The sequence below is a fragment of the Heterocephalus glaber genome, unplaced genomic scaffold (assembly GCF_053883595.1).
Source record: "Heterocephalus glaber isolate CG9 unplaced genomic scaffold, H.glaber_assembly_v1.0 deba00000621, whole genome shotgun sequence".
In the NCBI taxonomy this organism is placed as follows: Eukaryota; Metazoa; Chordata; class Mammalia; order Rodentia; family Bathyergidae; genus Heterocephalus; species Heterocephalus glaber.
The window spans coordinates 10,047,480-10,074,675 of NW_028258153.1; the positions used below are offsets into that span (position 1 = coordinate 10,047,480).

Sequence of the window (27,196 nt, forward strand, 5' to 3'; positions counted from 1 at the left end):
TAGTTTAATCAATCGTGCATTTTATTATTATAGTGTATTTTAATATTTAAATTTGGTCAATAAGTCAAATTTGATGTTGGATTTGTCCGTATGCTGGTGTTTGTATTTGTGCATGCATCTGTATCATTCTTCAACAGTCTCTGAGCAGCATATCTATTACCCTTATACCTACCAATTACCCTTCTCTATCTTTTACAAATATTCTGTAGCTGTGTCCACACTTAGAAAAGGTAACACCCCAATAGCAATTCTGACATATAGTCCCAAGATGTCCACTAAATGAAGCTAATATTAGCCAGATGCGGTGGTGCATGCTTGTAATCCCAGCATTCTGAGAAACTGAGGCAAGAGGGTTGTAAGTTCAAGCCCAGCCTGGGCAGCTAGCAATTCTTAAGAAAATGAGTGTATTCAGGACTGGGACAAAAAATGTACAAAATGAGGCCTAAAGAACTCATAGAATCAGAAAGTAGGCAATAAGTAACACATACATTTATACTGCATTTTATGTCTCTTTATACATTTTGGAAATGTAGAGTTTATGCCTGTATTGTTAATTCTCACCCAACACTGCAGAATTCACCCTAGTTTCTTTCTTTTCCATCTTTACAAGTTTCCTGATGGATAGTGAGAGGCCTGTCTTCCTTCATGGGGAATTTTTTGGTCAGCTTTCCCATATAAAACTAATCACCTGCTGCTGCTTCTGCCCTCTCTTCCCACTCTGACAGCTTGAGCTCTGAGACCCCACATCTGCCTCTCTCACTGTCAAAATCCTCTTTGCTCTGTTGGGGGACTCATTTCTCTCACTGGGTCACTGTGGCTCCCCCAATTCTAGAGAAGAATCTCACCTCACAAGACCTCACTTAAGGACTTTTGCACTCAATTTTTCAGGAAGGGAAGGAGAAGAAAAAGAACAGAATGGATATGTCAATAGAGAATAAACCCTGAAGAAATCAAAGAACACAAATGCCCCAGCTCACTAAAGAATTTGTAATTATTCAGTGTGTATATGTTCTTAGATACTGTCAAGAATACAGAGGGATAGAATGCAAATAAGGTATAGAAGTAGGGAGACAATTAAAATATTAGCAAAAATATTAAACCTCTAAAAACTACTTTCCTCCAAGTGTTTAAGTAGTGCCTCAGTCTATTTCTGTAAAAATCAATATATTTGCCCTTCAAAAACAAAAATGTTATAGCTCACTGGTTTAGTATTTGAGTGCTTGACATAATATTTCCTTCTAGGTTGCTTATGATAATATTTAGAATGGTATTGAGAGCAATCTTGCTGCTGTCAAAATGTAAATTTTGTTTATTTCTTGCTTTTGTGATTAATTTCTCAATCTTTACACTCCCAAGATCCCAGTGTGGAGAGCTTTATATTTATTCTCCCTCTAAAATGAACTATACAGAGATGTTCTCAAGTGTCTCTGATCCAGGGAAAGCTTGTTATAACAGATTTGTTTATGGGCTGTTGTTCTTTTTGGCTTTAACATAGTCTAAATTCCTTAAACTTCTCTAATTAGAGACCACATGTTTTTCCTAGGTTTAAAACATATCTAAAGTTACTTTTGGAATTTACCAAAACATCCCTCATAAAAAATCATCAAATTAGATCAATCAAAAGACAACTTAAAGATATCTGATAATACATGTCTCATTGAATGTGCATGTTTATTTGTGTTGTTAGCATGTTGATCTTGGACTCTGAATTCTCATGAAGTTGCCATAGAAAATTAATAGGCTCTTCTAAGAGAAGCTACAGAGCACTAGACCTGTGATTAAGAGGAACACTTTCTTTAAAGAATAACTATGTCTTCAAATACCAAACCAATAAATTTGCAAATGTTAATTTTTTAACCTTTTTTTTTATAGTCTACATTTCAAATGAGTCACATAAAATATGATTGGTACCTTGTATGAAGGATATTTGAAGAGCAGACTTTAATTTTGACTATCAGAGACTAGGCTAGAGTAATAGCACAGCTTATATTTCTTGCACTCATATTTTTCCAGCACTCCATTGGTAATGTTTTTTCAGTCTAACAGCAGCACAATAATTATAAAAAAATACATGTTGAGATTCAGATATTTGTCCTCTGGTCTACTTTCCAATTGAATATGTAACTTTGGGCAAATTATGTTAGCCTTCTATGCTCAGAGAATAAAACAAGTGAGTTTTATTTTTATCAGATCAAGGAGTCCTTAGCATCTTTGATGCCATGGATGTCTTTGGCAGTCTGATCAAGCAGGTGGCCTTCTAACAATAGTGTTTTTAAACTGATAATGAAATAAAATAAAATGTATTATAAATATGACTATATTGACATTTAGTTATCAAAATATTAAAGAAGCAAATTTATGTGTGTTATGGCAAAATTTATTTAGTTTTAACATTTTTTAGCATAAATTTCAATGCTATTAATATTGTAGCATCAAAGACAAGGTCAGTGTACCCATAGTTACTATAATTTTATTTTATTCCATTAAGTTTATTGGTACATTTTAGGTATACAATACAGTTACATTCACCATTGGGATCTTATACCTTTACATGATGTATCTTGGTTCTTATTTTTCCCCATTCCCCTGCCCTCCCTTCACCCTATTACCATAATTTTAACATAGTGATGTAAATAGCATTTTGGGGTATCTGTAAGAATCCTCATGTGATTTTAAAATATCTATGATTTCTATTGATGATAAAGTTACAAATACTCCTAGTAACATTGTGCTTTCTTGCCTACTTTCATCATTAATGGAAATTTAAATTTTAAACCAGAGAAAATAAATATGTGATTTTTTAGTCCAAGTTTACAAACGCCCTAAAATCTATCTGTTAAATTATCTCACAGAAACTTTCCAACAAAAATATTCCAGGACTTTATAAATAGTCTTCCTAATAAGGTGGGATAGAATAGAGCTAGCTCCATTCTGATCAAGGTATAGTCCGTGGATCAACAATATCACCTACCCTTGGAGCTTACTAGAAATGCAGAATCTCAGGCCCCACCTCAAGTCCAAAGAATCTAAATCTGCATGATTTGGTGCACATATTAATGTCTGAGAAGTGTGATTTTAGATTAAGCAATTTGGCCTATCTGGGTGCATTTCACCAATGATCAAATCAAACATCTTAGGATTCCTTAGACCTATAGTGAACTTCTTCATTTTTTACAACTTGCCTAAAGACTTATACTCAGTCTAACAAGTTGGTGATAAGTTTACTGGTAAGGAAAATAGTGCTCTTTGACATACAATGGAGATTGTAGTGAGAATTTAGGTTAGGAATTACTAAAGGATCAATAATTGATTAGCTTTCTATTATTTTAATGCATTGAAGAGCCTCAGGTAGAAAGTTTGAGATTTTCCAGAAGAAATAGGCTCTGAAAAGTGGAGGAGAAAAGATATCAAGTCTGACTGCATAGCCAGGCTGAAATATGCTCCAACTTTAACTTCATTAAATTTAGGCAAAATTTATTCTCTATGGTTTGATTTGAGCACTATAACTGTTTGCATATCACAGTTAATGTTCTTGTGAACATGTGTTTTCCACTGCTCTGGTGCCAGTTTTATAGGTCTATAAAATACTAAGCAGTTAGTGACTTTTGAGCAGAATCATATCTTGATAGGGAGAAAAAACAGCTCCTAATGTGCCTTACGGTGAAATTCTCTGATAGGAATTTCAACGCAGTATACTATTTTTGAGCACTTATTTTGCACCAGGTAATGAAAATTCATAAAAGAGCCACCTGTTTACTTTGGGAACCAGGCAAAAAACAATGTTGACTGTAACAGTATGTTAAGTTCTATGATAGAAGCAGATACAAGACCACAACAGTGGTCTAGGTTGGGGAGAGGGCTATTGGGAGGATTGCAAAGATCTTCAAGCTCCTGTTTATTCACTCACTCCTTGACTTGATTATTCATTATGTTGGTTCATTCAGTCACTGATTTGGTCAACAATATTTATCATCCCATTACCCAAGCTCATACACTAGTCTTCGTGGCTGAGCGTGGCACTGGAAGGGGTAAGACAGGTTCAGGTTGAACCTATGCTGGGTTTCATATGCCCCTTGGAAAATGTTTAGTCTTGTTCAACAGGCAACTGTGAACTTCCAGAAGATTTATAAGTAAGAAAGTTACTGATCAGATTTGAATTTCAAGATAATCACTCCTGGATTAGTTGAGAAGTGACCCGAGAGGGAAATTCAGAAGAGCATTTCAAGGTTTTAAGCCTGGAAAAATTATTCTTGTGAAGTCTTTTACATTTTAAGAATTCTCTCATTTCTTCCTTAATAATGTTGTAAATAAATGTCCAACTTGGTTTGGGTATTACAGCATGGAAAAATTCTTCAACTTAGTATTTTTTGATTTCTTGGTTGTTTTGGTCTAGCGATATAACTAACATCTTCATCTATTGTTATTTTGCAGTTTTGGACACTTGTCTTGATCTTATGGCCAGTCATTATTTTCATCATTTTGGCTATTACTCGGACGAAATTTCCTCCAACAGCAAAACCAACTTGTAAGTAGATGAGATTTATTTGTTTCTCCAGCTTTTGGGTATTAAATAAAATTTGTTTTGATACTGCTTCAATGTTTCATGCTAAAATTCATTTTTGGGGGGAGTAATGTTTCCATTTGAAAAGTATTTCTGTACATAGTTTGTGTGTTTTTTCCTCCCACCTTTTCAAACCAAAACATTGAATCTGTAATATTTACCTAGAAAAATAAGAAGCATGTAGAAGCCAGAATATATTTTAAATTTTTTCATAAAATTTTGATTCATTTATTATTTATATCATGAATCTTACATGGTATACACAGCATAAACTAGCAGCAATCTGAGTCTAGATTATTCTTTACTTTTATAGTTGAAAGCATAGACGTATATTTGATCAACTGAGCAAGGGAAAAGCAGAGGACTATAAAAACCTCTTTGCTCTTTTCAAGACTGATAGTTGAATGGCAGAAATGTTTCAACATGTTTTGTCTACAAGAAGATTGTTTTCTAATTAGAGCCTTTTTAGTTTCATTTGGTCACTGCCAAGTTGTCAAACAGGCAGAATACTCAACTTAGTTCAATACTTTCTTTTGGATACAAAACAAAAATGCAGAAAGAATTCAGAGAAATACTCAGAAGTGAGAGAATGAGGATTTTAACCCCCATGATTAGATTAATGCTGTCTTGGCTTTTTTTTTCCTGTTAGGAACCAGTTTTCTTAGTAAAGGAGTAAAAGTTGAGTTATATGTTACAAATTTCCCAAAGCAGCCATCCACCAACAAAGCTTCTTATAAATCAAACTTTTGTAAATCAGATTGTATTTCAAGTAAATTATAGTAATTGGCTAATAAAAGAATTCAATGCTGAATTATTTTATAAAAGGAATAACAAGGTAAAACTTGTAAAATTACCCAGTCCTGAGAAACAAGAGCTCTATTTGAATCATGCATGTCAGGATAATTCAAAAGAAAATATCAGTTCAGTCAGTGTAAAACATGTAAACTCTTGGTGCTACAGTAATTCTTATATTTGAATAGCACATTTTTTTCTAAAGGATTTCTGCACAAGTCATTATATAGAGTTGTTGGTGAGATTTTATTAAATTGTTATGAAAACTCCAAAATTTTATTCTATTCATAGTGAGTATATTAGCTGTTTAGAACAAATTGATCTCATTGTGTGCTGTTGAAATTTATGACTTTGTCTATATCTCAAGTATACAAGATGTAAGAAGTAATGCATGAGCTTTGGAAATTATACATTCAACATAGAAGTAGGGCAAATACTCTTTAAAATATCCTGATTTAAGATACTGATCATCAATTTGGTAATATATTGATAGGACCTTAATAGCTCCTTTCAACAGCTCATTTTTACCAATTTCTTTTGTTTTAAGGATTTTTCAGTTACATAAAATTCCTCTTGTGAAATTTCCAAGAAAGAAATACAAAGTCTGGGGATGAGTCATCTTAAACTAATTGGTGCCACCTGATAGCATAGAGACCTATGGAGAAAATTATGGACCACGCTTGTAATTCTACTAAATTAGGAAGAAAAAACTGGAGAAACAATGTAATAACTCCTCCTAGACCTAATCTAGAGGGCTTCCAAAAAAAAGAGACAATATTTAAAGGAGATGAACAGCTTTTTTTGTAAACTATGAACCTATTATCATACTGGAATAGTAATTAGCTGTAAAGTGATTGTCTGTAGATAGGAAAGAAGAAAATTAAGGGATATTTCAAACACTGAAAGAGTATTTGATAGTCTTTTAAACTATATGAGCCTCATATTGGAAGCTAGCTTATTGGTTGGCTATCAGAACTGAAAGGGACCCTCTTGCTTTACACATTAGTAACTGGAACCCAGGAAGGTTGTAGTTTACCAAAATTTAATCATGTAGGATAGGGGAGAAAGGTATTGGAGGCCACCTTACCTTTTTCTTTGTCCATGAGATTTGTAACCATATCTTACTCTCTTACACATTAATTGTTCCTCAGCCTTGAACTTTTATTTTGATAAATAAGAGCCAAAAATTATGCCCAGTTTCAATTCATCTTATTATCAATAGACTATAAGATGTACATTAAATTGTAGTTATATAAAATTGCTGTTCTGTAGAGCAATTCAAAGAAACCTTAGAAGCAGTTCTTTCTCTTGTATTTAGAGAAGGAATAACTTCCAGGTGATAGTGTGTTTAGGTAATTTTACTGATTTAAAAAATTATTCTTGTGTTTCTTTGTCATATCTAGCTAGAGTACCAAAAGATTAAAACTGGCTCAAGAATGATAACACATATTTCTTGATCACTTAATTTGGTAGTGATTATATTGTTCATTTCATAGTTGAGAAAACTAATGTACAGAGAAACTAAGCAGCTTGACTAAGATGGCACAATGAAGAAATGGTGATGCCAAGATATGAACCTAGGCTGGCTCTAGAATCTGGTTTTACATTCTTGGACTAACATTTATTATATGTAATTTTTAGACTAATTTTTCATATTAGGTTAGTAAGAAAGAACTAAGCATTAGAAATTGAAACTATAAGCACTTCTTTGTGTCTATCATGAAATGAAAAAATTTGGAGAGCAAATGCATTTCAATGTAGGTCTCAGAATTGTCCTCAATATTAGTATCTATGTAAAGTGCTCTCTCTATGTGACTAATTCTGTGTATCACTCTAGAATAGTATCACAGAAATCAGGTCTTGTTTCAGAGTTAAAATTCTCACTAGACTACAGGGTTTGTTGGGCAATAGAGAAATGAAGATGACATTTTAGACTACACCCCTACTTGAAACTTAGCCACGCTGAGAATAAGGGTTGTAATTCCATTGGTACATTCTGCTCCCAGAATAGCTAGGCAGGTCTATAGGACTTGATAAATCATTTAGAAAAATATAATTATTGGCTCAAAACATCTCTCTCCATAGTGTTTTTGACTGATAAGCTTCTGGAAAAGTCTGGATTTTTGGTAGATGAGAAAGCAGCTGCAGAGGAGGAAATCCAACAAATACTACTTGCTTTCAGTATAATCTGCCTTCATTCACTCCCTTTTGTGTTGCAACAAACAGCTTAGGTAACCAGTCTCTGCAGACTATAAATCCCTGGTAAAGAAAACCTCCCAAGGCTGCCAGGCAGGCCCTGGTGCTTCCTGTTCACACAGGGTGGAAATGGGCTGAGGTGCCAAGTTGGAAGTCATTCCAACCTCTTGCAATCTCTACAGGCAGTGACTTGCTGACAGGCGAATTTCAAAGCCAAACACCATGCTTACGGGCAAAGACAAACAAAGCAACATGAACCTTCCCAAAATTCATTAAAACTGAGCCCAGCTGAAATGTGCAGCACATTTGTCTCCTTTCCATACATACATGCACACACACATACATATATATGTACATGAATGCATACATACACAAGAAAGTCCAGGCAAGCAGTTCTTAAGTATTATAGGACCAATTTTCAAAGACAATAAAATCCTGCCATAATGATATAAGTAGATGCTAAAGAATGCAGTCATGTCAAACAAAGAGTTACCTTTTTTTGTGAGTGGAAAACAATGTTTTTCAAGTGCTTAAAAATATCACTAAAAGCATAATGGAAATAAGACTCTGCAAATATGATCATACACTGAATGAATCCCCATATACCTCAAGGCTGTCAATTTTTCACATCTCTGCTCCCTCATAGGATAGAAATTCAATCCACCACTCACTGGAAAGTAGTAACTGGTAGCTGGAAGAAGCCAATTGAATTATATCCAAATTTCTATTGTTCAGAGTTATTCTGAATGCCTTCCATCCGGATATGACTCAACCTGACTTCCTAGCATGGCTTTTGATGACCAAAGTATACTTTCAGTCTTCAGGGATGCATAAAGATAATATGGGTGGACAAATGCTGTGTGTGAAACATTGTGCTGAGTACTTTGGATATATTACCTTAGTTAATATCATACTTTTTTGAACTATTTTAATGATGAGAAAACTGAGGCACAGAAATGTTAAACAATTTACCGATGTTCACATGTTTACCATGTCCCTAAGCCTGGATTTTAACCAGTTTTTTTCCTGCAGATGGGTGGTTTTATCCATGTCTTGGGTGTCAAGAGTGGAGATCCTACAGCCTAGATAGTATCTCCTTTTTCTTCCTCATGCCATCTGTTAGCAGGATTATAGATTCAATTAGGTTGGAAAGTGAGCTCAGTAGGCTTATCTACATATCAGCAGCTCTAAGAAAAGGCCTGAGGAGGAAGATTGAAGATACTGATTTATTGGTGGCTTGTGGGATCCATGCAACTTGTACCCTATGATGTCTGACTTGCTGAGAGGAAACTATTGCATAGTCTGGTGTTGAAAGAGCCTCGGGGGCGTCTCACGGGAAGGGCTGTAAATGTCAGAAGAGTGAGGCTTTTCCTGTTGGCTTTTCCTGTGGGGTGTATCTGGGGAAGGAAAGACAGGTGCATGTGTGCAGGATTCCAGGGTATTCCTGCTCCCCGGCACATCCATGGTTTAATGGTAATAATTGAGGGACTCACAGTGAAAAATTTTGTTTACTATCTTGATTGGCTCAAAATTTATACATTGAACCTGACTGTAAAAGTGAACTCAGTTGGTTTTTCCTCTTGTCAGCAGGTCTAGGAAAAAACATGAAAAGAAGATTGAAATTATTGATCAACCAGTGATTTGTGGGCTCCATATAGGTTGTTATATCTATGAAAAAAGTTTTTCACAGGGAAGATCAGGACTTATCATTATTAATCTTCTGCTGGGAATTGTCCTATGCAATTCCTCCATTCTCATAAGTTACAGAAACACTAGTCAGTCTCTCAAGTTGGAAACATCTGAGCCGTCTTTGACTTCACCCTTTCCTTCACCTGCCATGACCATGAACTTTCAAGTCAGAATCCATCTTATGACATCACCCTTTGGTTCAAGATTCTATTATCTTGGGCTTGGATTGCTTCAGTAGTTTTGTGAGTGTGTGTGTGTGTTTGTGTGTGTAAGCCCTACCTCTAACTCTTCTCATATTTCATCATCAAATAAGTCCCCTAAAATACTCCTCAGGTCTATTGAGTTTCACTTCCTCTTTTTTGACTTTCAAGATCTTCATAATCAGGATTCTTCCAACTTTATCTTCTTTCTATTCTGCAGTAAAATCCTGTACTTAAAGAGCAGGTGTCTGAATGTTCTTCCCATTCTTTGCTCCTTCCCACCTCAATGCATGTGCTCACATCTCATCCTCCATGTCATTAGAACTTAAGCTCATGTGTAAGCCCCTTCCTGTCTTCCCTCATAACTCAAACTCCAGTCATCTCTCCTGCATCTCTCTCTTGTTAATATATTGGCCTACAGTTGTATTTGCAGGCTTAATTCTTCCTTCTTGAACCATGCATCGGATAGTACCTTAACAGCAGAAATCATAACATCATGCAGTGCTCAAATCACATTCAGCGTGATTTCTGACATAGGGAACAAAGTAGGAATGAGAAAAGTCAAAATTTGATATATTTTAGAAGACTGATATAGGAGATTAGATTATAAAATTCACCCCAAAATGGATAGTTAAAAAAAAAAACCTCAATGTGTATATGAGATGGGTAAAGAGCAAACAGTTCGCTTTTTTTGGTTTAATTTTTACTTCTCAGAGATGCATGTGAACCTCACTATACCAGCAAAACTGTCACAATCCCTGTGTTGAGAAAGGAAAATAATTATAGAACCCCATTCCTCCTTCCCCACTAGATCACCTGGGAATTCCCATTACAAATACTTGAATTTTCTGAATGCCTAGGAGAAATTGTTTTGTAGTCTGCTTCTTGCTTAACAAGTTTTTCTGAAACTGCTAGAACAGTTTCTGAATTTCACAGCCAAGGCCTTTTCCTTAAGTCAGTAGTTAAAGACTTTTCTGGAACCCTTACTGACTCTCTACCTGGCAACCTGAAGATGCAGTCTGTGAAACACCTAGAAACTGAGATTGGGAGTAGATTGCGATTGTTTCCTCTGTCACTTTGCACCAAGCTGTTCAAAACCAACAGGAGGAAGGTGAATGTGAACATGGCCCACTCCTCCCTTGACTCTCAGGCAGTGCAGATAGACACAGTCTAAAGACAGACAACATGGTGGAAGGATTTCTCAACCAATGCCCTTTTGGACTCAGTGCATAGAGTTGCATCAGAGCAACTGAAATTCCTCTGGAGTACAATGAAACTAAGTTTATCAAATAGAGAAATAAAGAAAGAATAGCTGTTGATTGCACAGTGGCAGGCTTATTTTATTTTTTATCTCTTCTGTATCATCTCCATTTGGGGGGATCTGCCTGACAAGCTTCCCAAAGGCGAGAGCAACACTGAAATTGGCTAGGGGGAGGCCACATGCCTTGCCTTTTTCTCCCCTCATAAGGAGCAGGGGGCTTCATTTTGCTCTCAGGTGGGGAATGCCAATATCCAATCTATATGATGACTAAAGATGAATAATTGATTATTTAAAACTCACAAATACCCTAACATGGCATTAGTGAGTAATATCAGATGGTGTTCCCAGATCCTTTTGATACTAACAGCCAGACTTAAAAAATCACTTCAGCTGATTCCCCATTGCTTACCCTGGAGCACAGAGCACAGACAAAGGCTCATAGGTGAGGCGCTGGCTACATGCTTGGTTGACCATGTTTTCCCAAGTGACTTTTATTGAAACTTTCTTTCTAAGCATCACCCAGGACACCTGGCCTACCCAACCTTAGTCATTTTAAGCTACTCTCACTATTCAATTCTTCTCATGCTTTTTGATTAGGTCACATTGTGTCCTTTGTCTTTGATAAATGAACCAGCATAGTTTTAGAGCGAAATAGCCCTCTTGGAAGAAATGCCACAGCACGCAATATTCTCTGGTTTTATGGTCAGTTAGGATTTCATTGTGGATTAGAATAAGAATGTTCTATAATATTTTCCTATTTTAAAACATAAAGCCTTTAGTTTTGGTCTATATTTACAAGTCTATACTTTTATATAAGGTTGTTATTGTGAGAGGTCATATAGAATCAAGAGCACTGGGTCCAGGCCCAGACTACCTGAGTTTGAACACAAGCCATGGACAAGCCTATTGGATCTCTGAGCCTTGACTTTCACATCTGTGTATTGGAGCTAATTCAGCTTCTCCCTTATTGTTGTGTGAAAATTAAATGAGTAAATAGTTCTGAAATACTTAGAAAATTGCTTGGCACATAGTAACAGTCACCTTAGAACTTAATATTATTTTATATTATATTATTTATATTATATTACATATGTATAAGTTATAGCTTCATTTATGGAATATAGTTAATATAATTTAGTGTCTTTCTTTGGTTTGACAGATGAGGAAACTGATGTTCAGAAAATTTGAAAGACTTGACTGAAGTTTCCCAATATGTTCTCTTGCCATCATTATGTATTTAAAAGGCACCTGTCAGATGTCTTAAGTCTAGCTCAAGGAAGCCAGAAGTCCTCAAGGCAATCAAGTTCAGCAGAGAGCAGAAGCATTTCCAATACGACAGTGTAATGAGAAAATCTTACAGTGGAGGGAGGTCCAGGAGCAAAGGTAGAACACACGAAGGAGTCAGCCTTTGCCTGGGGTCAGCCTGGGGCTACAGCCAGGCAAATGCAGCCCAAAATTCGAGGGGGCTCACCTAAAACTCAGTGTTTGAGATCAATTATATTTCAATACAATTACTTCAGAAATCAAAATCATTGCAAAAACTCCATGATGGACAAAATACCAAATTTAAAATAAAAGTAGGATTAGGGTTATGGATTTCTCTTTTGCTTCAGGCTTCAATTTGGCTTACAAAGCACCACCTGGAATATCAGTAAAGGCTTCCTATAAGTCTTATCTTAGCATCAGGACTTTTTCAGGTAGACAGAGAGCACCTTGGTATTTCTTACAGAGTATAGGCAACATGAGTGGAGACGGAGCATAGGAAAGAGATGTGCCAGAAATTCAGAGTTTGTCTGAAAAGCATAGATTTGTTCAAAATATTGGTAAAGAACTAGTTAGTCAGTAGCAAAATTATCAGACTTTATTTCAAAGTGGATGAGAGGCCTATGAAGTTTTTTATTAAACTAACTTTAGTTTTAAAAATTGATATACTTTGTTTGTTTGTTTGTTTGTTTTGTTTTTGGTACTGGGGATCAAACTCGGGAGCTTGCGCTTGCGAGGCAGGCAGCAGAATCACTGAGCTAAATCTCCGGCAAAAAATTTTTGTCCAAGCTCATTAATAAAAAATTCAATAAGGTAATACAAGTATTCACACTGTAAAAAGTGGAAGTCTTGCATAATCTTGCCCTTGACTTTGTTAAAATTTTAGTATACATATTCCCTCTACCAAGCACACAGATACACACACTCACACATCTACACACAAAACGAACACAGGGCTGCTGGGATCAGGTGATGTTTTGCAGTGTGGATGCAGTGTGGATGATGGAGAAGTGGAAGCAGGTGACAGGTTGGGCCTGAAGTTCTAGGGTAGAAACTTCTATTTCAGTTTTCCTTTTCATGATCTTATGGTTGTCCTATAAATGCATAGAAAAATTATAAAGCTAAAATGTCTGTAGACTCTTCTATCATACCTAGTTGTTTCCCAGGCTTTTAAAAGTGCTCCCTTCTTTAGTCCCTTACTTTCTTTCCATATTTTAAAATTCATGTTTCTTTTAAAAATAGAGAATTACTCTATGTAATATGGAGATTTTCAATATGAAGTTAGACATGACTTTCTAATTTTACACTGTTTAAATGAGATGGACACAATTTAGAACAGATTAGGGTACTAGAAATGCATCTTACTAAAGAGAAAGTAATACAGGAGTAATACATACTTTCCTGTTTGTTTTTTCTCTCTCTTTTGTGACTTACAGACAGACATACTCAATCACTGTGCCTTAATCAGAATGACCTCAGAACACTGGATCCCATGCTCTTAACCCCAGGCCTTCTGGATTGGCATCTGGTGGTGGTGTGGTGATAATCTAGGTAGATGGGGCAATGTTGAGGACCAGAGAGCTTTATCTTTTAAAGATTCTTTAAGTGATGCTTTTTAAAAAAAGTCACCATACTTTCCTTTATTTCACAATAATGATATAATGAAAATTACATTTACAGACAATGAAGTAGGAATCTCCCTTGAGGAATAATTGCTTCTCAGATGCACCTGATCCCTGCATTCTATGTGACTAAATGTTACAGAATATCTCCGGTGCAGCTCCCCGCTAGGCCTTTCAGGGCCTCACTAACCCAAACCAAAAGTAGCCTCCATGTTTGTCTGTCCTCATCATGAGAACGAAACACGGAGGTAAGTACAATACTTTTAAGAAAAGAAGTGTATTTATCTCTCAGGTCTTGATTCCAGGGTATGACGCTAGACAGCAGCGCTGTCTGGAGCCTTCCTCTGTAGGGCACCATGGTGGGAGCATGGGTCAGGAATCACATGGCCAGACAGACAGGTGAATCCTCCCTTCTGAGAGCAACCCCAGTGACCTCAGGATATCTGTTACTATTTGGATCTAATACCAACCCCAAACGCAACTTCAAGTGCAAAAACTACCTTTTCCTTTATTTTCAATTATCTTTTAAAATTTTAGATTGGTCTATGTTTTTCATCAGCTCATCATGCTGAACATGAACCAGAGAATAGATTTAAGTTTTTGAATAATTTCATAGAACTTGCTTTCACCTGAGTTACCCTACAGCATTTCAGTGACTGCCAGCATTCTCTGCTTCATTCAGCTTTGGATCTTCCGCTGTAATCCTTAGGATACCAGGAATTCAGACTGTTTCATGTCTTTTGTTGAAGATAATATTGTCAGAACAATTGAGAGGAGGAGAAAGCCTCCTCTCAGAGAGTACTGTCAGATTGATGACAAAGGATAGAAGTGTTCACAATTTCCTGAGTAGGTGTTCCTCCAAAATCATTTCATGGTTAAGTTGCACGCCCAAGGAAACCCAGTTTCTCTTAAACAAGTGGTGCACACTCTAGAAGATTAACACTGTGCTTCTGATTTCATAAATATCAAGAGAATGAGAAATTTCAACATCTTTTCACTCTTATGAAATTGCTGCCCTATGTGGAAATGGTAAAATGATGCTTCTGGAGGTTCGTATCTATAAAGGATGTCCCTTGGGCTATAAAGGCTAAGATTGTTTCCTGTCCTCAGGTTGCTCACTGTCTAATAGTAGAATGCAGAAACACATGAAAGGATGTATGCCATTAGAGATTTTCAAAAATTCAAATACAAGCAAAGTGTAGTATTTGGTACTGTACAGTACCAAAGTACAATACTTTGCACATGATAGGTATTCATACATTTATAGATCAGAGGGACATGTAAGTGAGTACTCAGAAAAATAAGTACAAAGCAGAAGCAACTACTATGAAAGTACTTAGGAAAATAAGTAAGAAATAAATATTATTAGCAATGAAAACAATTGAATATTTTTTAAAAAGAAAAACTTGCTTTGAATTACAATAATCAGAATATCCCATGAGAAGTGGAGGAGGCAGGAGAAAAAAAATTTACCCCAGGATTAAACTATGCTTTTGGAAGGAAAAAAATGAAAATATAACAAAAACTGTAGGAGGGCTTCAAAAGAGGAAAAGAGCATGCTCAAAATCCTTGAGGGAGAAATTCTCAGGGGTAAGTGGCTAACCATAGGGAGACTCATTTGACTAAAGGAGAGTGTTTTGCTGGAGAGTAAAGGAGATCAACTTGGGTGGGGGATGGATCATGTAGGATTTTAAATACTAGAACTAAAACTGGATTTTTATCCTGTAATAATGGGAACACTACAGTCTGTAGGAAGCTATTCAGTTTGATGTTTACTAACATTGAAAGTAAACTAAAGGGAGGTTGAAAGCAAAGAATGATTATTTACATTCATCTAGATGTTCCCATCACAGGCTATATGTTATCTACTGCCCTATAATAAATTTCCCCTCTCCCAAATTAATGGCAATAGCAGTAAACACTTATCTTCCTTCCTGTGGATTAGAAACTAGGATGGCCTTAGCTGTGTAGTTTGAGCTCAGAGTCTTTCATAAGATTGCCATCAGGATTTTGGCTAGTGCTATAGTCATCTTAAAACTTGACTAGGGCTAAGCAGATGGCTCACATGGTCCACAAGCTGGTATTAATTGTTGGTCGATGGCCTCAGTTTGTCCCCACAGAGGCTTCTCTATGGGTTTCTTGAGTATCTTGAGTATGACATGACAGCTGACTTTCCCCAGAGCAAAAAATCCAAGAGACAATAGACCAGATGCTGTCCTTTTTATGACCTAACTTTGGAAGCCTCAGATCATCTCTTCCACCAGACTTTGAGCATTAAAGGCAAGTCACTAAGCCTGACCCATATTCAAGGGAAGGAAATTAGGCCCAACTTTAACAGGAAAAATTCCAGAGATTCTGTGGACACATTTTAAAACCACTACACAGACTAATAAGATTCAATGCTGCAATGAAAGCACAGATCAACATGCTCAAAATATTCAGCCTCATCACGACAGTCTATCTGCTTTGATCATACTGCTTTCCTAGCACCTAGCACAGTTTCTGTACACTGAAGCACTCATTAAAACTCATAGTTTTTGAACTATGACTGTATCATAGATGAAGACATTTGTTTTCAGAGATTTACTGACAGACCTTAGTATGTGTTGAAGCCAAGATTTAATTCAATTTGATTACGCACATTCTCTTTCTATTCACTGTGTGATCTGTCAAACAGAACCACTCATGTCTATTAGATCTGTTCACCTTGCTGTTGGCATAGCTAACAGAATCACTCTCTGGAATATTGCCTGGCACTGAGTAGTCACCCTCCAAATATTTGTTGAACAAATGGATGAATTTGGAGCAACAATAATTGAAAGCTAGAGGTATAAAGAAGTCTGTTCAAATTTACTCACAAGTCAATGGAAAACTGAAGAATACGGTGCAGAGTGCTCGTCTCTTGGGCAGGTTATCATTTTGGCATATTTATTGAAAGGACACCATGTTTAAAGTTCAGAAGTTAGATACTAAGAGTAAACAATATATAGAACTCCTGTGGTTGGAGAAGATTTATGAATCACTCATAAGAACTCTATGGAAAATGAACTTCAGTACTGTTTTTGACATAAACTTTGTGAAAGAGGGAAAGTAGTGTGTATGGGGGGGTGCTAATAAGTATAGACCAGCTGGGAATTCCCCCTATAGCAGTAGAATTGCATGTTGACATTTAACCCATAAAGAGAAGCGAGTGAATTAGGGCACTACATGTTATACATGATCTGTCATATACCTCGTTGTACGACTCTAACATGATTTATTCTAGAAAACCTTTCTACCAAAATTAAACATAAGTGCTCTGAAAACTTCACTCACCTTCACAGAAATCTGTTAGCTTTAGTTAACTGTTTTCAGCTGTTCTGATAAGCAGTTCTCAAAAACCAGAAAAAGAAGTACAATAACTTTTTTGAAAACATGGATTATATTACTTGCAGAATTAAAATTTAATGTTCCTATTTTGATGACTCATCTCTAACTTTATGTGGAAATCTGGCAACGACTATATAATTCGGAAGGTAAATAACAGAGACTAATGTGTTTCCTAGGTAAGATCAGTCTGGGAGTTATTATTAAATCTGTGTTAATATTAGTAATGCTAAGTATAACTGGATCTCAAGAACAATAAACAATCAGTTTTCCTTCACTATTAATGTGGATAACATCAAAATTTAGCATAAATAATATCTAACTCAAATGAACAATAATGGATAGGGTTAATTTCAAGCATTAGGAAATTTACTTAAGCTATTAGAGCCATGATTCCAATTCCTGTTTTGACACATAGATTTCCAGACACTTAGATGTGTATACTCCTTAACATTTATCTACTTATTAAACACAGGGCTCTTAGATGCAAAACATCAATAATCAAGTTGTGGTAACTCTAAAACCCATGGTCTATTGGAAAATCATCTCTGGTAGTAGGAACAAAAAAATGCAACAAGATTAAAAAAACCCAAGATCTTTGGAGTCTAGAGAAGATGGGCAAAGCTTAATATTATAAATAGGATTTAAGTTGAATCCTGAGGAAAGCTGATAAAATAGTTAGATTTGTATGGAGAAGAATGGAGAGTTTTTTAAAAGAAGTAAGGACATGAACTAAATTCATGGTGGCGAAGATATAAGGCAAAAGGTGTTATATTGTTTCTGGGAACCTTCACTGAACTACTATCTACCCCTCCTGTACAACTGTATTTTACTGAATATGTATGTATTTATTTGATATCTGTACTCCTGGTCCTCTTTCCTGACATCTGCCTCTAAGGCTGTCCTACCAGAAACCAGCAGGGCCTACTATGTGACTCTCAGTAGATCAATAAATGACCACGCTACCGTTAGATTCCACTGGGAAGGGAATTGGAATGGATAAAATGGAAAGCAAAAGAGCTAGTATCTCAAATGCCAGGGTAAAGATATCAAGATGTCTTTATCTGAGAAGCAACAAAGAAGGAGCATGGCAATGGGAATATGGTGCTTGGTGTTTATTAATCAGATAGTTTGAAAAGAGTAAATCAATGCTAGGAAAGGCTGGTGCAAGAAAAATAATTACAGAGTTATAGATATTACAGTGGAAAGTAGCGAGCCCTCTTGATAACATAATTAAAGAAACAAAAATGGAGAATATTAAATGATCTTAAAGATACTGGGAAGAGAAAATTAGTAGGACTTGGTGGAGATTGAATTGGTGGAACCAAGTAACAGTTTAAAATAAAAGCACTTTCTTGGTTTTCAACCTGGTAATCTCAGAAAAAAGAACAGAAATAACTAACAATCCTTTATTTGTAATGTTGTCTTTCACTTCTTGTAATATACTGAAAGATTCATTATTGTGGTTTCTACTTTTCAGTGAAAAAATCAAATTCTTAGGGAAGTAAATATAGCAATAGGTCAATCCTATAGGCATTTGGTCAGGGTACTCAATTCAAGTACTAGATTGACCTTTGTGACCTTGGGAAGCCACTTATCTTTTCTGTGCCTCAGTTGGGGTAATGAAACTACCTATCTCATAGCATATACAGGAAATTAAATAAGAAAATGCAACTAATAAAATACTGTACGATTAGGTAATTCATGGTATCTCCAAGAAGTATGCTCACAGTCTATATGTGTATATAGTAAGTGTTCAATAAATGGTCACCATGATTAGGTAACTTGCCCAAGGCCAGACAGCTAGTAAGTTGAAGAGCTCCTAACTTGAAACCAGGTCTTCTTGTGTATTCGTTACACTGTCATGCTGCTACTAGAAAACAAAGGAAAGTTACAGGAGACTGTGAGAAGATTAGTTGCTTATTATCTAAAGAATCCCACTTGCTTATTGCAGTCCATGATTTAAAAATCATTGGCCTGGTATTTGGGAAAAAATAAGTTAATGGTTATAAGTTAATAAGTTATCTTTTGCCCATCTAAATTACTCTAAGCTTTGAGAAAGGACACAAATTTTTTTTTTGGTTTTTATCTTTATGCTTGAGATCATATATGTGAAATTGTGCAAAGAGAAACACACTGAGTAGAAAAATCATCTTAATCCCAAAGGAGTAACACTGAGGGCAAAAATAAACTTGAAACACAGCTATAACTAATCCAACCAAGAGTAGGTGTTAATCCACTTCAATTATTTCTATTTTGTGTCCTGGCTTCCCTATGTATACAGCCAAGATCTGGAGTACTAAAGTTTGCTTTGTATGTTCTGGCCCAGAGTCATTCCTTTTCTTTTAAAATTTGCATAGACTTTCAGCCTTTTTTTTTTTTTTTTTTTTGAGACAAGGTCTCAATATGTAGTTCAGTCTGGCCTGAACTCACTGTGTAGCCCATACTGACCTCGAACTTGTGGCAATTCTCCTGGCTCAGCCTCCCAAGTGCTGGGATTACAGGCATGCACCATCACACTGGGCTCTTTCAGCCTTTTTAATGAGCATGACAGTTAGAAGATGTTCAGTGACTATTTACTGAATAAATAGATGGATAGAGGGATGGATGGATAGATGTGTATATGAATGATTAATGGAAGTTTCAAAAACAATACCAACCCCTTTGTTGCTCCTAACACTCATCTGGGGAACCGCTGTTATCTCACCAAGCCATCCAGCATTACCATGACAAATGCATGATTGTACTAGGAATAGTCTTTTTTTCCCCAAGAACAGTGTCTTCTTTTTCATTTCCTTTTCCTTAATAAAATCAATTTTGTCTCTTCCCATTTATTAAAATATTAGTTTGGGCTGATGACAAATCACCCCAGACAAAGCCTCTGATAGCTTCATTTCCAAATCTCCCAGTCAACTCATAAAAAATGAATCTAATCCAGCTCAGTTGCTGAAATATAATGGGTTTTCATTATGTTAGACTGACCCAATTGCAATATCTTAAGAAAAATAATCAAGGAAATGTGGGTTCATTAAAGTCTTCAAGAAATCTAACTCTAAGTCCTTTGTCTTCCTCTTTTCCCAAACTGGACTATGCAAGTGTGGGGTATGCATCCATTGTCCATTGAGACATCCAAAACTGAAAAATGGTCGCCCTGCTTTCCCTTCACTCCCACGTCCTTTAGTCACCAAGTCCTGTCTATTTATCATTCCAAATGTCATGTGAAACCCTTTGTCTTCATTTCCACTGCTATTGCCTTAGTTCAGATCTTCACCCTGTCATAACGGCAATTGCTTCTTATCTGATATCCAGGCCTCATTTCTAACCCCTTTCTGTTTATCCTTTATGTTGATGCCAGCTGTTAGTTATTTTCCTAAACACCTATCATCTCCCTGCTTGATATCCTCCTGTGTCAAAATTAATTTCAGAATAAAATCCGGGTATCCTGTGACAGTTTAGACCTTCCATGTTCTGACCCAGACCTACCTCATCAGAGCCACCTCCCCCCACAATCTTCCCATCACTCACAGCCACGTACTTTACACTCCGGTCACTTTTAATGAACTAAATAAGAGAAATGCTATTTTTGCATTATGAATGCGATCTAGAACATTCAATCATGTAAAATTCAGGAATCTGTTTTGCAAGGATAATGAAATGACCGGGTGAGCCAGTTGCTTTACATCTGAATTCAAGTTACTGCATTATCGTGGGATTTTATTGTACTTCACCCTCCTCTAGGGTTTTCTTACATTCATGCTTTTGCATATAATTATTTTCCCCTGCCTTGCCATTCCCTCAGCTAGCTCCAACTTGTCCTTCAAAACTCATGGCAGGTACCATTTTCTCTAATCCTTATTTGCCCACTCTACCAGCTGTCACTAAATTGTATTAGAAGTTCAAATTTCATATGTTAATAGCATACTGTGTACAGGACCTTATCATCATAGCCAGCATTGTGTCGATATTAATTGTTCAAAAACATGCTTCTCTCTCTTACCTTCTGACTTCACCTCCACCATTGCAAAAACTCCCCCACACGAGCTTATATGACCAGTTAGGGTGAGAATTTTATTTTTCATATTTATACTTGCTCTTAAGACCAAGTCAAGTGGCAAGCGATGGAAGAAATTTGTGATCTAAATGAAAGCTAAAGTCCTTGCTGGGATAAACCATTTGAATAAATACGTTTCAATGCTTTCTAATCTGTTAAGGATATGCTAACCTGGCTCGACAATTTATGATCACATGGTTCTTCTTGATAGACAGTACTGATAATTAACTGATAATTAGAGAAAGGTGAGCTCTGTGAGTCTTTTTCCCCACAATCTTGCTGATAGTTGCTATAGTTAACAATGAAAACAAGCCTCACAGTTTGCCACATATGAAAGCAATTGTTAACAAGCATACATAAAAGCAGCCGTATGAACTTGTTCATGAAGCTCACCAAAGTTTCAGCTCTTTTTCCTTGGAGGCACTTGAACAAGGACCTTGCTGGCCAAGTATGTCAGAGGCAGATGCAGCCATGCTTTAGCAGCAGTGAACCTTAGCTGTAGAATTCCCTGGTCAGTGGTGGAGCACAGGACTGAATGGGAATTTCAGGCTACACATGTTCTGGACAATATTAGGATCCAGGGTTTGCTGATTCTAAGACCGTATGTGTCCAAAAGGGCAGATTCTTTTACAGTGTTTGAACCAGTTCCAATTAACTTGAATACTATTCATTTCATCAATGAAAACTTCCTTCTAGCACCCATATGCTGCCAAACATACTTCAGGCCTGACTGAAGTCTAGGCAGGAGAAGCATTTCTTGTAGAATGCTGCTTTGGTTTCTAGTCTCCAGGTGGCCCTCATTTAGACATATTTCTCCCTAGACTGTGTGTGCTTGATTTGGGAACATCAGATGTTAACAACAGCCTCTGAATTATAGACTAGAATTAACCTAAAAGTTGTTGCTAAATTATAGACTACAGTTAACTAATATTCTTAACCTCCTGTAACCTGATATATTTAAAAATAAAGTACAGATCATCTTGGATCATTTGGGCAGTCATGATGGTGACTTGCCAGCCCCTCCTGAACACAGGGCACTACAAATGCTGCCAATGGCAGTGGACACTAGCCAGGATGCTTGATTAGCTGTGCAATTATTCTTGTGATATGGCTAAAGATAGGTCCCACCCCTTCCCTATGCTCACCCTCAGTTATGACCACTCTCTCATTGTCTTGTCTTCCATGCAAGGGTCCTGATTTCTTCTACCACCATTACTACCTTTTGTCTTATATAAATATGACATAGTGGTCTTTTCACTCATATTTGGGGTCTGTCAATTATTAATATTACCTGCCTCCCCAAGTACCTATGAGTTTAATGTCCTTGTGGAAGCTGATTGATGTTTTGGTGAACACTTCCATCCTTCCCCCTCTCCTTTTTCAACAGTAACTCTAGTGCAGTTACTTACAAATATGCTAAAATGTCCACAGAATGAATAAAGGACAGTCCATGTTACAGAGGGAGAATCTTATCCTCATGTGCATTTATGAAGGAGACAGAATTGTTAATATATAAATGCAAATTAATTTAGACTAGGTTTTGATGAAATAAATCACGTCAAATATATGTTTCAAGAATTAACATTTACTGTGCCCAGGACTATAGTAAATCTTGTACATAAAACATTCATTTTATTTGATCCTCAAAAAACCTAAGTTAGATTCCATTATCTCCTTTCTGCCTCCGAGGAAAGAGGAAATGCAATCCATTGGCCAAGGTCATACAGAGCTGGAGCAGGCGTTGAGTCCAGGGCTGGGGTAATACCACACAAATCTTTATTATAACCTGTTGCCAAAAACATTTTGAAATCTTGATCCGGTTCACTTAATTTCAATTTATATTTAAAAGAGTGAATGTCTGGTACATGGAAGGCATTGTAATTGAGATCTCATTGTAATTGAGATGTGGGCTTTATAGCATAAGCTTCTCACATAGGCCCTGAGCACTTTGTCATTCACTCATTTGTTCCTTTGGCTACTCAACAATAACATTTTGAGTTACTCTCCAATCATACTATATCAGATCTATATATGGCACGGTCTACATATATAAAACTTGCAAGACAGGCAAACTGACCTTCATGGGCAGTTGTAACTATCAGTAGGTTTTGGAATCCAATGAGTATATTAATCTTGTATGCAGTTGAAAATTAATAGTTATGAGAAACTTCTGACCAATCACCCTGTTTTGACAGTTAAGAATTTCCATTTGGGCTTGGTGGTTGAAAAGCTTCAGTCTATAGCTACTCAGGTTAGTTGAAAATTGTCTTTGTCATTGGCATTTGTAGTTTCTTCTATAGTTGTCCACTTCTGGTTTTAAAGAATTGACAGGAAAGCAAGGGCAATTATATTGCTTAATTTGGATCATAAGACAAACAACTACTGTGACTGACACTTGATAAATAAAAGATAATTGTGCTTTTTTTGTATTTAAAATAATGTGATCTATAAATATGAGCTGTGATTCACTTGTAAAAATTGCTATTTGGGTGTAGACCAAAGTTATTCTTTGTAAACGAAAGATAGAAGGTAGAAAGAGATACTTCATAATGATAAAATGGAAGTCATAAAGACCAAGCCATGCAAAAGATTCCATTTTTAAATAATTGCTTAAGGGGGAACTGTACTAACAGTTAAAGCTAGGGTACCAGCATGGCGTACCACCTACTTTTGTTATGAGATTGAATACTCATAATAAAGACACGGTTTATCTTGTAAGTTTATCTGCCTTCATATACGCATCTGAACTATTGTTTTGATCTCATTGCCTCCCCCACCCCGAACATCATGGTGGTAAAATATGTAAGACTTTCACTTAGCACATATTAGATAAACAATAAAAAGCAGTCTTACACACATCCAAAATATAAGTGGATATGGGTAATTTTTTTCTATTCTTGCAAATTTTCTCCTCATTGTTCAGTGTAAAGGGATTCTGACACAAAATCTCTTATGGTGCCAAATGCAATCAGGGTTTTCAAACTGTGAGCTCCCTTTGTTTTGAACCCTGATGTCTAATCCTGTCATTCTCACGTCCTACTCAGAGATACTGTCATGCTCAAGTCAGTTCCCAAACTCCTTTCTCTATTAAACTTTCACATTCCACTATTCAGTGCCAGACACTGTCTCTGTTTGGTGATTCTAGGGGTTAGTGACTAACAGGCAGTAATCCTGAATGTGGATGTGTCAGGTATTCAATGTCTAAACATCTCAGGTAACATAATCTATTCATCTAGTTTAAGTTCACGCATCTCTAGATATCCATCACTGTATGGCAATGGTCTTTGCATAGACAAGTTAGGGAAGAAGTTTAATTAGTGGTAACTTCCATCAGCTTTCAGATCACACAATATATGCAGAAGATATGGTGAAAGAGTATGGAGCTTGAAGTCACAAATCCTATTTAAAGTTCCAACTTTGTTTACTTATAAATGTCACTGACCTTTTACTATCTAATCCATAAAAAGGGAAATGATCCCTGTCTCCCATGGTTATGTGAATGATGCTCAAACGAAAAGCTGTTTGTGAAAGTACTTTTAAAGCATTGAGATACATTACAGTTCCATATTGTTGTGGATGTTACAATTCCAGTGAGTGAAAAAGAGACCCCTTGAGGCAACTCTTTAACAGATTATGTGTAGTTTCAGAAAACTACAAGACGACTGGCACTGGCAAGTGTGCAAAGGTGGGTCAGAGACTTGAACATTTATGCATCAGCTTCTTCAATGACTTCACAGGCCACTGATCATCTTTCATATCAGCCTAGCCTTAAGACCATCAGGCTGGAGGCAGTGAGGAGAAAGAAGGCAGTTGCTTGAATGAGGAATATTGATTGCTCTGGGCTTCAGTTCTTGTGAACTCTGTAGCACAACTATTGCAGTGTTATTGCAGAGTATAAACAAAATGGTTCATTCTAATAGATGAGAGAGACATCCTATTGTTAAAAGTTAGTAGTAGAGGGTAGAGGTTGGCAGGAATCTTAGTCAACATGAAGCTTCTGGCTTTATCTTGAAGGTGGGAGGGCTGCTCAGAAAAGAGGGCATTAACATATCAGGAAGAAGTGACAAATTCAATGTGGTGTGTAAATAACACGTAACTGCCAATGCACTTATGATGAAATCAGGCTTTCACCTGAGGCTTTGTGTAACACTAATAAGAAGTTATGATTAGCTTGGGTAGCACTACTAACAAGGATAATTCAGTAGTCTAGCAACAAGAAATTATCCACTGTTTCAAAAGCTTCAAGGTTGTTTATTGACTTCATGGGGAAGAAAACTGCATTCTGACTCTTTCCTTCCTGAACCTCCCCTGTCCATTGTCCTAACATCTTCTCTGACACTCTCTAAAAACATGTGTTATGTGTGTGTTTGTTCTGTGATGAACTGTAAATAAGTATCTCAATGTTTAAAAATAATGTGAGTAGGGAAATGATGTGAACTCTTTTATTAAAGAGGAAAACTAATTCTAAATCCCTCCCTCCATTTTTGATAGCTTGTTTTACTAAGAAGTGAATACAAGCACTGTAGACTCTATTAAGATAAATTTTTAACTGGAGCTTTTGAATGTAAATATACACAACATAAAACTTAGAATAATTGCTATCTTAATTTTCCTGGCCAGCAACTGACACCATAAAATGAAGCTCACAGTAGGAAGCAAAAAATTAATGATAAACCAAGTGATTTCCGACTTGATGATCAACTAATGGGGGACTTTCCCAGCACTGGGACAGAAAAGATTAAATACAGTTTTGAGGGGCTTGAGTTACAACTCTTTCCAAGGGTCACCTGGTACAGTGCTCTCAGTACTGTCTATATGAAACCACTGTTACTGAAGCAAGCAGAAAATGGACCATGGGGTGGAACTTAAGTAAGGAAATGTATTAATTCTGTGGTACATCTTTGCAAATTTCTGGTTCTATTGCATCTGAAGGACAGTATCCACTCTACATCTTAAAAGAATTTTAAATAACTGCATTAATGAATGTTAATAATAAATCCCATTTTCCTGTAAAGGCGCAGGAAAAATGATGAGAGGCTGAAGATGCAAAACAGAACTTTCAAATACTTGTGGCATTCTCCTGATTATCATAGATAGAAGGAAGAAAATTCCCACCTAGCAGCATTATTGTATAAATTAAAGATAGTATATGTCACATATGGGATACTTATTAGGGATGCAAGAGATGGTATAATTAGCACATCTGTCTCCAATCTGTATTTTGGTATTAATCCTACTGGTATGTCTAAGGTCAACTTTTCAACTTTCTGTTCTAACCTGATTCCATCACTTATTTTAATATTGAAAGTCACTTGCTTGGAACTTAGAGTTTCTTCTTATTTTTTGTAAACATTTTATTCAGTAGCACACTATTAAGGCCTGTGCAGTCTCACCAATAGGAGTAATTAATACAGTCTGTTGTTTAGGGGGGAATCTGTAAGTGTCTTATGAAAAAACAGGCAAAAGGTTGCAACTCATTTTGTTGACTTGAGTGATAAAGAACAAAAGGGACAGTGGAGAGGGAAGGAGAGCATTGAACTGGAGGACATTAATGGCTTTTACCTGGATTTAGTCCTTCTCTTCAGCATACTAAGCAGACAGTGATGAAGTTAGACCCACTTTGACATTTGAAAAATGAAGATCTGTTTGAGCTTTCAGATGCCTTCCCTGTTTCATTTCTATTATGTATGAATATTCTCCTGAACTAGTGCTGAGAATTTGATATTGAATATTGACCAGTAAGGTCCTCACACTTATTTATTCTTTCAGAGCCAGAAAGAAACTGCTGTGATTTCCAGATTCTAATTCCTCATTTTCATATAGTGAAGACTTTCTATAGGAGGGTTTTCTTGTGTATTAAATCACAGCTCTCTGCCTCTTTCACTCCGTGTTTTAAACTGGGAAGAGAACATGGTGTGAATGATGAAATTTTCGTATCTATTGTCTCTGAAGATGAAGCGCTTAAAGACATTTTCACATCCTTCTGTTCCTCTTCACATTAGGCTAAGAGAAAAGGATCATTCACCTCACTGAGACACAGAAGGGGCGCCACAAGTTCACTAAATATGCAAAAAAGGGACAAGAAGGGAGAAGCAATATATACTATGCGACTCACCTACTTCACATGCCAATTCACACTCTAGTTCTTTCACTTATTGGATTTAATTTTATTGTTGCATTAGAGAAGTCTAATTC

At 36.4% G+C, this 27,196-nt stretch overlaps 1 protein-coding gene across 3 annotated transcripts in view; it reads left to right on the plus strand.

The window, feature by feature from the left end:
• Window positions 1-27,196, plus strand: part of Abca12 (ATP binding cassette subfamily A member 12) — a 176,700-nt gene that overhangs the window by 7,618 nt on the left and 141,886 nt on the right. For 2 of the 3 annotated variants that reach the window (XM_087206152.1, XM_087206150.1), the window contains exon 2: window positions 4,432-4,525. In XM_087206152.1, the coding sequence (XP_087062278.1) occupies window positions 4,455-4,525 (71 nt within the window). In that variant the 5' untranslated portion in view covers window positions 4,432-4,454. Of the gene's footprint in view, window positions 1-4,431; window positions 4,526-13,642; window positions 13,833-27,196 lie in introns of those variants that run through there. The other variant, XM_087206151.1, reaches the window with a different exon arrangement.